Below are 14,398 nucleotides of genomic sequence, written 5' to 3' on the forward strand. Positions count from 1 at the left end.
CAAGTTGAACACAGCAGACACTGGGTTGCCCATTCCCACTCTGCTTTTTTCATTAGTCTAGCTATAGCGTAATAATGACAATTCATCTTGAACTACACAACTTGTACCCTATCCCATACAAGTCATACTTATCCCCTCTCTTCTTGGCAACAAGCATTAGCTCCCAATCCCTCATTCAAGTTCAAAATCTCAGCAGAATTCTTTCATGGCCTCTTTTTTTCCTACGTCTACAACCTTCTTCAGCTCCAGTTCTCTGTCTACATTCTCTGTTTTACCAATTCTGGTACACTGTGTTCTACGCCTAAACTCCTATCCTATCATTGGCAGTAGATTCTTTGGCCATCTTTCCAACATGCCCTGAATTTCCCAAATCTCTTGGTTTTGCTATTTACCTTCCAATGTTCTGAAGCCTGCTCAAAATCTAATTCTGAAGGCATCTACTGGTAGCTTCTTCGGAGATGTTGAGAGGCTGTTTTAGGGGTCATAGTCTCAGGATATGGTATCAACCATTTAGATGAGAAGAAATTTCTTCACTCAGAGGGCTGTGATTCTTCAGAATTCACTGCCTCAAAGGGCATTGGGTGCTCATGTCGTTGAGTATATTCAAATTGAGTTGGTTGATTTTGGGAGTATCAAGGGAATCAAGAGAAATAGGGACAGGGCAAAAAAGTGGAGTTGAAGTAGAATATTAACCATCATCCTAATTAATGACAGCGAAAGATCGAAGGGACCATATGATCGACCCCTGGCTCATACTTATATCCTTATTAGTTTCCTTTGGATCTGACCTCTAATTATAAAATGACTCGAGACATTCTACTAAAGGTTTGAATGAAGAACACTGCTGTTAATGCAAAGTACTTTTTTTGCCCTTAAAATATTCAAATTTTCCAGTAATTTGAACTAAGTGATTTAAATTACAGCGCTGGAGCTGTTTGTGCACAACTTCAGTTTGAACTAAAACGTCTCAAGTTAAGCAACTTTGAGATATGATGAGACCATAAATGTAAGTTTGGTTTCTTGAGAGCACAAGTAAATTCTTTAAAGGGAAAAAAGCCTACTGAAGCTCGTTTGTCTAATACCCTAACTTGTCCGTCTTGGCTCCAAATCTCCTATTGGCTTTGCCACTTATATACTTTCTAAGTGTTAGTTACAGATTGACATTGGCAGAAGCCAAAGCATTCAGTAGGGGTATGGGTACTTGTTGAAAACAGGATATATGAACCTAAAGAAATTTTTAAAAGTGCATGGTTCCCAATGTCACCCAGGTGGAGCCTGTTAACTCTGTAGATAGTTTTTATGTTCAAGTACTGAAGAAGTCATGAAAACAAATTTCAATGTTGTCATCAGGCAGATTTAACATATGGATTATCAATGTGTTGTACTATGGAGGAGAATCAAATCGCGCTTATACCTCAAGTTTGCATAATAAACTTGTGCAGTATTCTTAATTCGCCAAACAGTCTGGGGTTGGGCAAATAAGTTTCCTTGGGGTAATGTTAGCCTCAAAGTGGCACACGTGGCAGAGATAATCCTCTGGCAGACAGATGCCATGACTGACCAGCCAGCTTGGCTCACTGGAGGGCCCTACAGGGGTAATCAGTTTTCTCAGCACTGGCATTCTTCTCACTTGGTGCCAGATAACTGCAATCGAATATTCGAATAGACAAGATTTATCTTAGCTGGACTTTATGTACAGGATACATAGCAGCTTTTCAAAAGTTGGGCCACACATTCCTGCATTGTGCAGGGAGTTGCTTTAGCTGGCAATACAGAAAATGTGCCCGTTTCAGGCTTGTGATTCAGGCTTCTAATATATTACACAGATGCGACAGGCTATGATGACATCCACCTAGTAGTGTCCCTTTCTCCGGAGATGATCTGAAGCTTTCCCAAATCCATATGAATCAGTTACAGAACTATGGATTCACCAGGGGTGTTGAAAAACAGTTAAGACAACCCCTATAAAGTCTGTCTATTCAGAAACACCGGCTTTCCATCTCAACATCTGCTACCCCATCCAAAAGGAAATAGGGAGAGTTTGCATCAGAAACCTCAAGGCTTTTCCCTGCTCCTTCGACTGTGTGATGGGCAGCTCTTACATGTGCTAAGTGCACTTGCCCTGAAAAAGATCCTCGTAACTAACCTCTATATCTTCCCAACGCAGCCTATTCTCCTAATTCAACTTCAGAAGATTTCCCCCTTGTGTCAATGGGTCTTTGCTGGGACTACTATGGTACTAGAGAGTGGCCAAACTACCAAGGTCAAGTTGACAACTCATAGCAATGATTGCTGAAGGAAGTCAGGGTAAATGAGATTTTAAGGTTTTTGCGAGGAGTTGCAGATCCTCCCATCTGAAAATTTCCAGCACTGACATTCCCTTGAAACAAGCATTTCATGTTGCCGCCATTGATTATCCACTGTGTGCAGTACAGAACCAACCGATGAGGATTTGCATTGTAAAGTATGTGGTATACACATAACGTGTTATATATCCCACTCTGAACATTTCCTTAATCCTGCTTTGCAATAATAATCAGCAGTCAAAACATAATGTTTGGGAAATTATCAGGGAAATTTAGTATTGGAATAACAAACATTTTACATGTTAAACAATGGAGTAATCGTGCTCAGGTTTTGTGAAGTGTGGTGACATCTGGTTGTGCCCAAAGTTTAGAATCTAATTTTTGGTATCTGAGATTGTTTACTTTCCTATGTTTCTCCTCTTTTCACCAGAAAAAAGGAGACTTCTTCAACAGAAACTTTCCAGTCAGAGTGATATTTGTCTTTCCTGCTTAAATTTGAATTGTTACATTGAGCATTCAGTACTATGTTACGTTTGCTAACTAATGTGCTCAAGAGGTGCATGAACCACTGAATTGACTTTTGTTGTTGACTCTGCTGCTCTCTGGTTTCACCTGTGATGATAGCCAGCCAGGTGGTGGGCTTGACTACCTCCGCTGGCGGCTGTGTCCTTTGTTGGAGTCCCTATAATGGCTGCGTTCCCTGCTGGAGTCCCTATGATGACGGCTGCGCTCCCTGCTCGAGCTTTTCCGATGACGGTTCCGCTCGCCACTCACCCCCCGCCGCTGGCTCCGCTCCTTGCTCAGGTTCCGCTGGCTGCTCCGCTCTCTGCTGGAACCCTTCTGGACGCGGACCGGCTCCTTGCTCACATTCCTCTGGTGCCGCTTCCGCTCGCGGCTCACGTCTCGCCGACTGCGGCTCAGCTCATTGCTGGAGTCTCGCCAGTTTCGGCTTTGCTCCCTGCTCGAGTCCCTACCGTGCCGGACACTATCCTTCCTTGAGCGGCCCTGGTGCCGGCTCCATTCCCTTTGATGGCAGCTGCCATCACTACTCGAGTCCCTCCAGTTCCTACTACGCTCACTGCTCGTGCTGCTCTTACGGGATTTGTGAGCCCTCTTCAAGTCCTTCTGGATTTGGTTGCTTTCAACTTTGACGGGGTTGGTTTGAAGCTCTTTTCCTTCATGGCTGGGGCCATTTTGGTATTTACCTTTTTTACTACTGCACTCCTGCAGAGAACACCCTTGACTTTTAGATAACACAGTTACGTGCTGCTCGTTCTGGGCAGACTTGCATGCACTCTGAACAGCAGCGTTGTTAATATCTCTTTGTCCCTGCATTTGGTCCAAATCACTGCTGGATCTTTCAGGTGCATCTGGCTTTCCATTGATGTCCTGAATGAGTGACACTTTCTTGCCGTGGGCAAGAGCACCAGTGCATGCAAGCTGACCGGTAGCAGCTGGCGCAGCAGTGACAGTGGCTGTTCCCAATGCTGGACACACACTCACAATTGCATTCACAGCTACCTGGTCCCTGGGGCACAAACTTGGCTCCGCTCTGCTCTGCTGGCTCTCACCTTCTTCCTTTCGTTTCAGGTTTTCCAGCAGTTTCTCCCTCAGTTCCTTCTCCTTCTGTTGGAGCTCTACCACTCGTTCTTTCTCTTCCTCCACTCGCTTCAGTTCGGCCTCTTGCTGCCGGCGCTTTTCTTCCATTTGGTGCAGCCGAGCTGCTTCTGCTTCGCGTGCCTCCAGCTCCTGCTGTTTCCCAACCTGCAGAGAGCAGCCAACAGTGAATAAAAGTTCAACAGAAATACTCTCTTCAAAACTGAAAAAAAAAAAACTGGAGTTGCAAATTTTGTAAAAACAGAAGAAACAGGAATCCTTTCAATTTTCACAAAGGGCTTATGAAAATAATTCAAGCAGAAAAATAATGAAAATGTTTCTGTTTTTGTCCTCCCAGGGTGTGTTGGTAAATGGAGCTTTTAAGCATCAAACACTTTCAGACCACATGCAGTCTTACTCTTATTAGCTTAAAAGCAAAATATGGTGAACTCTAGAAATCTGAAACAAAAACAGAAAATGCTGGAAATACTCAGCAGGTCGGGCAGCGTCTGTGGAGAAAGAAACCAAGTTAAAATTTCAGGCCTGTGACCAACTGAACCATTCCAACTGAAATTCCACTCTTCCCGTTTTGGATCCACCACAATTATAGACATCTCTTTGATAATCAGAATTCCTTGAATCGCTGTTTTCACCACATTCTAAAATCCACTTTCAACACCATGCACCACCGCATGCACGTTCTTGACCACTCTCTTAGGCAGCACAACCCACACAATTTGAAAGTTGTCCTGGTCTGGGGGAGGCAGTGGCGTAGTGGTATTGTCGCTGACTAGTAATCCAGAAACCCAGGTTAATGCTCTGGGAATCTGGGTTTGAATCCCAGCCACAGCAGATGGTGAAATTTGAATTCAATAAAAATCTGGAATTAAAAGTCTGATGATGACCATGAAACCATTGCCGGTGGTTGTTAAAAACCCACCTGGTTCACTAATGTCCTTTAGGGAAGGAAATCTGCTGTCCTTACCTGGTCTGGCCTACATGTGACTTCAGACCCACAGCAGTGTGATTGACTCTTAAATGCCCTCTGAACAAGGGCAATTAGGGATGGGTAATAAATGGTGGTCTAGCTAGCAATGTCCACATGAATGAACGAATAAAAAAAGAAAGTTTTAGTTCACCCTTCAACAGCAATTTAACGAAAAACTTTTTATTTTCCTTTTCAGGTGTGAAGAATCGCAAGCTTCAGCAACTCATGGGTACCAACATCCCTCCAGGACCCTTCCTCTGACCTCATCTCTTCCTCGAATCTTACCCCTTGCCATGTATTCACAATACCCTGATCTGCCCCTCTCTGACTCTGCTGAGGACAGATCACTCAAAGGCTTCACCTTCATTCCCTTACGCCTCTAATTCAATGAACTTTGCGCTAGGTACAATGTTGAGCTCTTGTTCTGTTGCCTTTGCCTCCATGTCCATTTTTATGTTCAGGAGTTTTCTCTCCACTTATGAACCTTTTACCCATTTCCAGTGTTCTCCCTCCATCTGGACCCCTCCCTCTGGCCTCTTACCCTCTCTTGATCTTCTCACTGTTGGCGTGACGTCAGCCATCTCAATTTCTCTGCTCCCCTCACTCACTCTAACCTATCTCCTTCTGAACTTGCGGAACTCTGTTCTCTCAGATTCAGCCCTAACATCGTCATCAATTCTGATGAAAGGTCACAGACCTGAAATGTTAATTCTGCTTCTCTCTCCATATATGCTGTCAGACCCGAGTGTTTCCAGCATTTACTGTTTTTATTCCTATTAATTAAATGTTATCTTAATTCAATATTATTTCTTGTGCTAAGAAGCTTTGTATTATTCAGTATTTCAAATCAAGCAATTCAGATAAGACAACTCTGGCGGCTTTCAGGGCAACTTGAATTATCAAACCAATTCACATTACAGTATAGGACGATGAATTGATAAGAGTAAACCGTATAGCATGAATTAAATGTTCGAAAAATTGTTTGCCACCCCGCCCTAATGCCATGTTTCTGAGATAAATCACTATACAAGTAGTGATAAGCTGGCAGAAAGTTCTAACTTATCATAAAGCAAGTTTCTTTAAGAAATATTTCTCAGTCTCTTTTCCCGTGAAATTAAATTTAAGCAGTGACCCAGACATTGCAAGAGCACAAATAAAAAAAACAAGCTGGTTTGAGAAATGGGCAACGTGCGCTTCACAGGCTAACAGGGCTCCAAAGCATCCACTATTTGAAATAGGAGGACTTAAACAACAGAGAGGAGACCGGAGGGAAAAGGATATCCGTGTATGGAGCTGGAAAAAAGGGAAGTTCAGAAAGGAGCTGCCAGCCTAGTGGCACCATCTTAGTTTTTATCTCTTCATGGCACTGACTGCTTAAACTGGAGTACAACGCCAGGACGAACTCCAGATGCAGTACATCTATCCATTTTTTTTAACCGAGAGGCAGAAAGCCATTTGGCTGCAGGGGCATTACAGATCAGCCATCTCCTGTACCTACCTGACCTCCATAGCAATCAAGCCTGGATTATTTTCTTATCCCTAACCCAGAGCTACCCCAACTGACACCAATTGGGCTGGTTGACGATGCTGGGTTGAAGTCTTGGAACTCCCTACTTAACAACACAATACGGACTAAAAGCAGCTCGCCATCATGATTAGGGATGGGCAGTAAACACAGGCCTGGTCAGCGACACCACTATCCTGAGAATTTTTTTTTAGAATTACTCACTAGGTAAAAAAATCGCTGAATGGACAAGAGAGCTTCAATAGCAATTTCATATGAATATTTTTAAACGCAAAACTCATTACTTTCCATACAGGCAGCACCAGGGCCATTAGCCCTTCAACAGATTTTTCTTGGGTCCTTCTCTTTCTTTCACCCTTTGAAACCATGGGAATTGAAATTCTACACAAAATTAGCAGATCATTGGCCTCTGGATGGTAAATCCTTGGTGAGAAATCCAAGGTTCGGCCACCGTCTCACGCTCAGCTGCACAATAATCACCAGTGAGGAGTCCAGCAGGGGATTGCAAGGAGTCCAGCAGGGGATTGCAAGGAGTCCAGCAGGGGATTGCAAGGAGTCCAGCAGGGGATTGCAAGGAGTCCAGCAGGGGATTGCAAGGAGTCCAGCAGGGGATTGCAAGGAGTCCAGCAGGGGATTGCAATGAGTCCAGCAGGGGATTGCAAGGAGTCCAGCAGGGGATTGCAAGGAGTCCAGCAGGGGATTGGGACAGTGCTGGGATGGCAGCATGCCCAATATTTCTGTGGAAATTTCACAAAAAATTGTTGTCACTGTTTAAAAGAAAAACTAGACGAATTCACACATTCTTAAATGTGTTTATCTCCTCCGAAAGGTTAGGGGCTTATTGAGGTTGTTTGAGATATAACCAGGCCTGCAGTAATCCAGTTCGGCCTACTGACCCTGTCTCCTTCATGCTTTGCGAATACTCAGTGCAGCGCATCCAAACCAACAAGTTATTACTTTGTTCCATATCATGTAATATTGGGATAATTACCATCCCAATGAAAAATGTGTATGGGGTATCATTTACTCCCTTAATACCACAATTTTGCAGAAGTTTCATAAGCAGCGAAAAAAGCTAGTTTCAGAGCAGATCTGCACTTCATCAAATCGTCTGCTCCTATAGTAGAAATGGGCTCTCCTATTTGAAAAGCTTTCTTCAGGTGAGACAGTTGGCCAAATCCAAGCCAGTTTCAGTTTTTTTTAATTCATTCATGGGATGTGGGAATTGCTGGCTAGACCACCATTTATTGCCCATTCCTAATTGCCCTTGTGAGGGTGGTGGTTAGCTGCTTTATTGAACTACTACAGTCCATGTGGTGTCGGTGCTGTTAGGGAGGAAGTTCCAGGATTTTGACTCAGCGACATTGAAGGAAGGGCAGTGTATTTTCAAGTCAGGATGGTGAGTGACTTGGAGGGGAACTTCCAGGTGGTGGTATTCCCATCTATCTTGTCCTTCTAGATGGTAGCGGCTGTGGGTTTGGAAGGTGCTGTTTATAGAGGCTTGGTGAGTCCCTGCAGTGCATCTTGTAGATGGTGCACACTAATGTTACTGTGCGTCGGTGGAGGAGGGAGTGAATGTTTGTGGATGAGATGCCAATCAAGCAGGCTGCTTTGTCCTACATGGTGTCAAGTGTTCGAGTGTTGTTGGAGCTGCACTCATCCAGGCAAGTGGGAGTATTCCATCACATTCCCGACTTGTGCCTTGTAGATTGTGGACAGGCTTTGGGGAGGCGGGGGGGTGAATTAATCACCACAGGATTCCTAGCCTCTGACCTGCTCTTGTAACCACAATATTTATTTGGCTAGTCCAGCTCAGTTTCTGGTCAATGGTAATGTTGATAGTAAGGGATTCTGCAATAGTAATGCCATTGTATGTCAAGAGGCAATGGTTAGATTCTCTCTTCTTGGAGATGGTCATTGCCTGGCACTTGTCTGGTACGAATGTTACTTGCCACTTTTCAGCCCGGGGCTGGGTATTGTTCAGGTCTTGCTGCATTTGGACATGGGCTGCTTCAGGATCTGAAGAGTCACGAATGGTGCTGAACATTGTGCAATCATTAACAAACATCCTTACTTCTGACCTTATGATGGAAGGAAGGTCATTGATGAAGCAGCTGAAGATGGCTGGGCCAAGGACACTACTCTGAGGAACTCCTGCAGTGATGTCCTGGAACTGAGATGATTGATCTTCAACAACCACAACCATAATCATCTTCCTTTGTGTTAGGTATGACTCCAACCAGCAGGGAGTTCTCCCCTGATTCCCATTGACTCCAGTTTTGCTAGGGCTCCTTGATGCCACACTCAGTCAAATGCTGCCTTGGTGTCAATGGCAGTCACTCTCACCTCACCTCTGGAGTTCAGCTTTTTCGTGCATGTTTGAACCAAGGCTGTAATGAGGTCAGAAGCTGAGTGACCCTGGCAGAACCCAAACTGTGCATCAGTGAACAGGTTATTTCTAAGCAAGTGCCGCTTGATAGCACTGTTGGTGACCCCTTCCGTTACTTTATTGATGATCGAGGGTAGACTGATGGGGCGGTAATTGGCCAGGTTTGATTTGTCCTGTTTTTTGTGGATGGGACATACCTGGGCAATTTTCCACATTGCCGGGTATACGCCAGTGTTGTAGCGATAGCGGAACAGCTTGGTTAGGGGTGCAGCAAGTTCTGGAGCACAAGTCTTCAGTACTATCGCTGCAATATTGTAAAGCCCCATAGCCTTTGAAGTATCCACTGCCCTCAGCCCTCAGCGTTTCTTGATATCACGAGGAGTGAATCGAATTGGCTGAAGACTGGCAGCTCTGATGCTGGGGACCTCTGGAGGAGGCCCAGATGGCTCAACCACTCGGCACTTCTGGTTGAAAATTGTTGCAAATGCTTCAGCCTTATCTTTTGCACTGATGTGCTGGGCTCCCCCATCATTGGCGATGGGGATATTAGTGGAGCCTCCTCCGCCAGTGAGTTGTTTGATTGTCCACCACCGTTCACGACTGTATGTGGCAGGACTGCAGAGCTTAGATCAGATCAGTTGGTTGTAGAATCGCTTAGGTCTGTCTATCACTTGCTACTTATTTGGCACGCAAGTAGTCCTGTGTTGTAGCTTCACCAGGCTGACACCTTGTTTTTAGGTGCTGCTCCTGGCATGCCCTCCTGCACTCTTCACTGAACCAGGGTTAAGCCCCTGTCTTGGTGGTAATGGTAGAGTGAGGGATATGCCGGGCCATGAGGTTACAGATTGTGGTTGAGTACAATTCTGCTGCTGCTGCTGATGGCCCACAGTGCCTCATGGATGCCCAGTCTTGAGTTGCTAGATCTGTTCGAAATCTATCCCATTTAGCAGGTTGGTAGTGCCACACAAAACGATGGAGGGTATTCTCAATTTGAAGCCGGAACTTCGTCTCCACAAGGACTGTGCAGTGGTCACTCCTATCGATACTGTCTTGGAAAGTTACATCTGCAGCAGGAAGGTTGGTGAGGATGAGGTCAGGTATGTTTTCCCCTCTTGTTGGTTCCCTCACCACCTGCCACAGACCCAGTCTAGCAGCTGTGTCTTAGGCAAGCGTATTAAGGGTTAAAGGGTCAAGCCAGTAGACGGAGTTCAGATATAGATCAGCCATGATCTAAAAAGAACAAAAGACTTACATTTATATAGTGCCTTTCACTGTCTCAGGACATCCCAAAGAGTTTTAAAATCAATAAAATACTTTTGAAATGTTGTCACTGTTGTATAGAGGAACAGGCTCGAGGAACTGCATGGTCTACTCCTGTTCCTTTATTCCGAGCACCAGATGGGAAGTGTTTTCAGGGGTGAGATCGCAATCTCAAAGCCCTGGCAACTTACATAAAACTACCAAGTGAGACCCAACAGCCATAGCTCATGACGGTAAAACAAGTGATGCATAGCACCTTTACAACACTGCTATCTGCCTCAGCGCAACATGTTAACCTGCTGATCCCACAGGATTCAGACACTCACCTTGGCTCTACTCAGCAGCTCTGCAATAAGTCGGATAGACTGTAGGTTCCTCTGCGCCAACAGGAGTTTTCTTTCTTCTAGGGCAATTTTCTCCTGCAGCCTTTTCTGCTCCTCCCGTTGCAGTTTCCGCATATTCCGTCTCTCCTCGCGCTCCTTCTGCTTCTGCTCCCTCTTTCTGACCTTTTCTTCCCTCTTCTTCTCTCGCTCCTGCTCATCCAACTCTTTCTGCTTCCTGGAGAAAAATGAGGAAGAATCCAATCGGTAGCAAATTCTACTGGATCTGTAATTTTGGAAAAGGTAAGACATCATGCTGGCTCAGGCTCCCAAATATTAGGGTCCATGGAGAGAGACAGAAGAGGGACTGCTACATTTTGATTGATAACTAGAGATAAAAATGTCACAATCAATGCCAAATTCAAGTTGCTTTTTTTAATTGTTAAATGGGGTTACGCCTATTACATGGCTCACAAAATGTTTTGAACACAACACACTGTGGTCAGTGTTGCAAGCAGTTTACATCCTTCAATAATAATGCAGTACTCCTACTATTCAAATGGGGGAGACAGTGGCATAGTGGTAATGTTACTGGACTAATAATCCAGAGACCTGGGCTAATGCTCTGGGGATAAGGGTTCAAATCTCGCCAGCTCGTGGGATTTAAATTCAATTATTAAAAAAATCTGGAATATAAAGCTGGTTTCAGTATTGGTGACCATGAAATTATCATCCATTGTCATAAAAACCCATTTGGTGTGACTCTAGAACCACAGCAACATGGTTGACTCATAGCTACCTTCCACTATGGCCTAGTAAGCCACTCAATTCAAGGGCAATGAGGGATAGCTAACATATGTTGGCCTTGCCAGCAGCTCCCACATCCCACGAAAGGATAAAAAAGGTCAATGAAGGTAAAGCTTATTGATATGGCTTAAGGAGTGTAAAACAACTTACAAGCCTATTTTAAATGGGTCCACTAAAAAGTAAATAGACAAATGTCATACAAACACTATATGTTTGTCCACTCATATCATCAGCAGTAATTTCTAGACTATAGTGAATTCTGAAGTAATCGCTTGGTAGTACAGAACTTGAGCACTGCTGAAAAAAAGAGACGTGTTATCGAAGCTTTTTATCTTGCATGCATCAGGAGAGACACAAGAATGCCAAATTTCAAAGGGAACAACAATTTATACTGCATGAGAAAAGAAGCGCTGGTTGGTTTGCCAAGCAGGCAAATCAGCTGATTGGTCAAAACATTGCCATGGAGAATGCACCAGGGAGCTATTGTCCCCATGTTTTTGTTTATTCCAAAAAGTGCAATGTCCGGATATATTCCTTTTGCCTGCAGAGGACAGGTCCCTGCATTTGAATATATGTAGCTCCTAGCCAGCGTGAGTTAGTTGTGAGCCTGACTGAATCTTAAATTGGTTGTTAGTGTAATTCTTAACACAAGTGCTATCCAATCATGGAATCACAGTTAATGTTAGACATTACGTTGAGTTTTGCAAGCACAGACAGTATTCTACCTATTGTGAACAGCCAAAGGGACGTGTTGTTTGATACAATCCGCCCAGTCATTGGGATGTACAGTCTATGTACCTGGCATCACACAGGCACTGAAATTCATATCCTACACTACTCATCTGGGTGATATGCAAAACATCCTTTTGCCTTGACAGCAGCATCCTGTTAGTGGAAAACACCACTTGTGTTGCCACTCCACAGTGGCAGTGCGAAACAGCTAGTTTCACCAGTTGCTCAAATGTTTGAGATACTTTACCCTCTCGGGGTAATTTTGAAGTAGACTGGGCACTTTATTCAGGTCTGAAAGTGGCGGCCTTAGGCCCGTTCATGAGTGTGTGAGATACGCAGCGAGCAATGATCTGATTGGGGTAGCCATTATCTCTCAAGATAGCTCTAATGCGCCCTTTTTCAGTATCAAGCTTGCATGGTGAACTTAAACCTTTTTGAACAAAGAAAGGCATGAGGACAATAGTTCCCTGGTGTATTCTCCTTGGCAATGTCTCGTCCAGAGCCAACTTGAGTGCAAGAAGAAAAGCTTTGACAACATGTCTCTTTTTCAGCAATACTTGAACTCTGAAGCAGTTAAGTGCACAATTGCGATGTTTTAAAGGAAATTTGTGGTCAAATTAGTTAAGCTAAAGGAAGACAAAGTGACAGTGCCTGATGGAACATATTTGACGATCTGGTGGAGTTGAGGAAGGAGATTGTAGAGGTCTTCCAAATTATATATTACAGTTCTATTCAAGGCGGGTACATTCTGGAGAACTGGAATAATGATAGGTAGGGATTTAAAAGGTGTTGACCCAAAGATGATGAATTAGAATGGCGGAGAACTAGAAAGCAATGGTGCTCGTATGATGTTGCTCCCCTTGCCCTTCAATGAAGCACTGATCGTGGAGCTGAAAGATACTTTCAAAGTAAAAGATGAATGGTGTGACTCCGTTCAGTGGAGTAAACATAGTTTAAACTAAGTTTATGAACAGGAGCTGTAGACTTTACTTCCTCTGGTTCTAAACTCAATGCATCTCATTTGCCCATAAAGGAAATAGGGAAACATGTTGAAAAATACTTTACATTGAAGGAAAGAGACTACACCGATTCCTTAATATAATCAGTTCAAGTAGACTGCACACTATGCAAGTCAGAGGAAATGGTGCATGTGAGAGTGAATTTATAGCCTGGGTGACCAGGAGCAGAATGTAAGAAGATGGGGATGGTCAGTTGCTGTCAGCTCAATTCAGCCATTTGTCAAATGGTAATCTCTGGAGTGGTATTACCCAGTGTTAAACTCATTAAATCAGACCTCATGCCCCTTTGACACAGCACCAGCGATATTCTGCTGCTTTTCTGGTGGAAAATGTTGTTATTTAAAAGGTGATTTCATCTAGTCAAACCAACATACCTTTCTTCCTCCTTTTTTCGCTCCTCTTCCTCTTTCTCCCGGCGTTTCTGCTCTTCTCGCTGCAGTTCCAGCTCCTGCAGCTTCTGTCTCTCCAGCTGTCTCCTCCTGATAGAAGCATCACTCAGGTGCTTTGTTGTGTCAAACGTCACCTGCAATACAATTACTTTTGAATACTTTCTTTACATCGCTGCTTTATTTCCCTCCTCTCGAGACACTGCCACCTCTCGAGGTACAAACCCACTTGCTCTACTTCACCACCACCTCTCTCGACTCCTCCACTGTTGCTAAACTATCAGTCTGCTTATTTGACATCCAGTACTGGATTAGCAGAAATTTCCCCTGATTAAATATTGGGAAGAATGAAGCTATTGCTTTCGGTCCCTGTTGCAAACTCCGTACACTAGCTACCATCTCCTTGGCAACAGTCTGAGACTGAAGCAGTTAGTTCGCAACCTTGGTGTCATATTTGACTGGGACAAACTTCTGACCACATATTCACCAAGGACGCCAATTTCCACCTCCGTAACATCATCCAGCTTTGTCCCTGTCTCAGCTCATCCGCGGCTGAAACCTTCATTCATGTCTTTGTTACTACTAGACTTGACTATTCCAATGCACTCCTGGCTGGTTACCCACATCCCACCCACCTAACCTGTAGTTCATCCAAAACTCTGGTGCCCAGGTCTTAACTCACACCAAACCCCGTTCCTCTATCACCCCTGTGCTCGTTGATCTACACTGGCTTCTGGTCAAGCAACATCTTGATTTTAAACTCTCATCCTTGTTTTCAAATCCCTCCAAGACCAGGGCCCTTCTTATCTCTGTAAGTTCCTCCAACCCTCCAAGCTATCTATACTCAGCTGATCCTGGCCTCGAACATCTCCGATTTTAATCGCTGCACTATTGGTGCCTGAATCTTCAGCTGCCAAGGACCCAAAACTCTGGAATTCCCTCCTTATACCTCTCCGCCTCATTTTCCTCCTTTAAGACACTCCTTAAAACCTCCCTCTGTAACCAAGCCCTTAGTTATCTGACCTAATTTGCCATATTTTGTCTTATAATGCTCCTGTGAAACTTCTTGG

General features: G+C 44.2%; 1 protein-coding gene across 2 annotated transcripts in view; it reads right to left on the bottom strand.

Annotated features, from left to right (window-relative positions):
• Positions 1-2,565: 2,565 nt before the first annotated feature.
• Positions 2,566-14,398, bottom strand: part of LOC144682602 (uncharacterized) — a 34,551-nt gene continuing 22,718 nt past the window's right edge. For both annotated transcript variants that reach the window (XM_078545090.1, XM_078545089.1), the window contains exons 3-5: positions 13,317-13,465; positions 10,391-10,622; positions 2,566-4,070 (exon numbers count right to left, since the gene is read on the bottom strand). In XM_078545090.1, the coding sequence (XP_078401216.1) occupies positions 2,952-4,070; positions 10,391-10,622; positions 13,317-13,465 (1,500 nt within the window). In that variant the 3' untranslated portion in view covers positions 2,566-2,951. The remainder of the gene's footprint in view (positions 4,071-10,390; positions 10,623-13,316; positions 13,466-14,398) is intronic.

The sequence above is a fragment of the Cetorhinus maximus genome, chromosome 7, assembly GCF_964194155.1.
Source record: "Cetorhinus maximus chromosome 7, sCetMax3.hap1.1, whole genome shotgun sequence".
Classification (NCBI taxonomy): domain Eukaryota; kingdom Metazoa; phylum Chordata; class Chondrichthyes; order Lamniformes; family Cetorhinidae; genus Cetorhinus; species Cetorhinus maximus.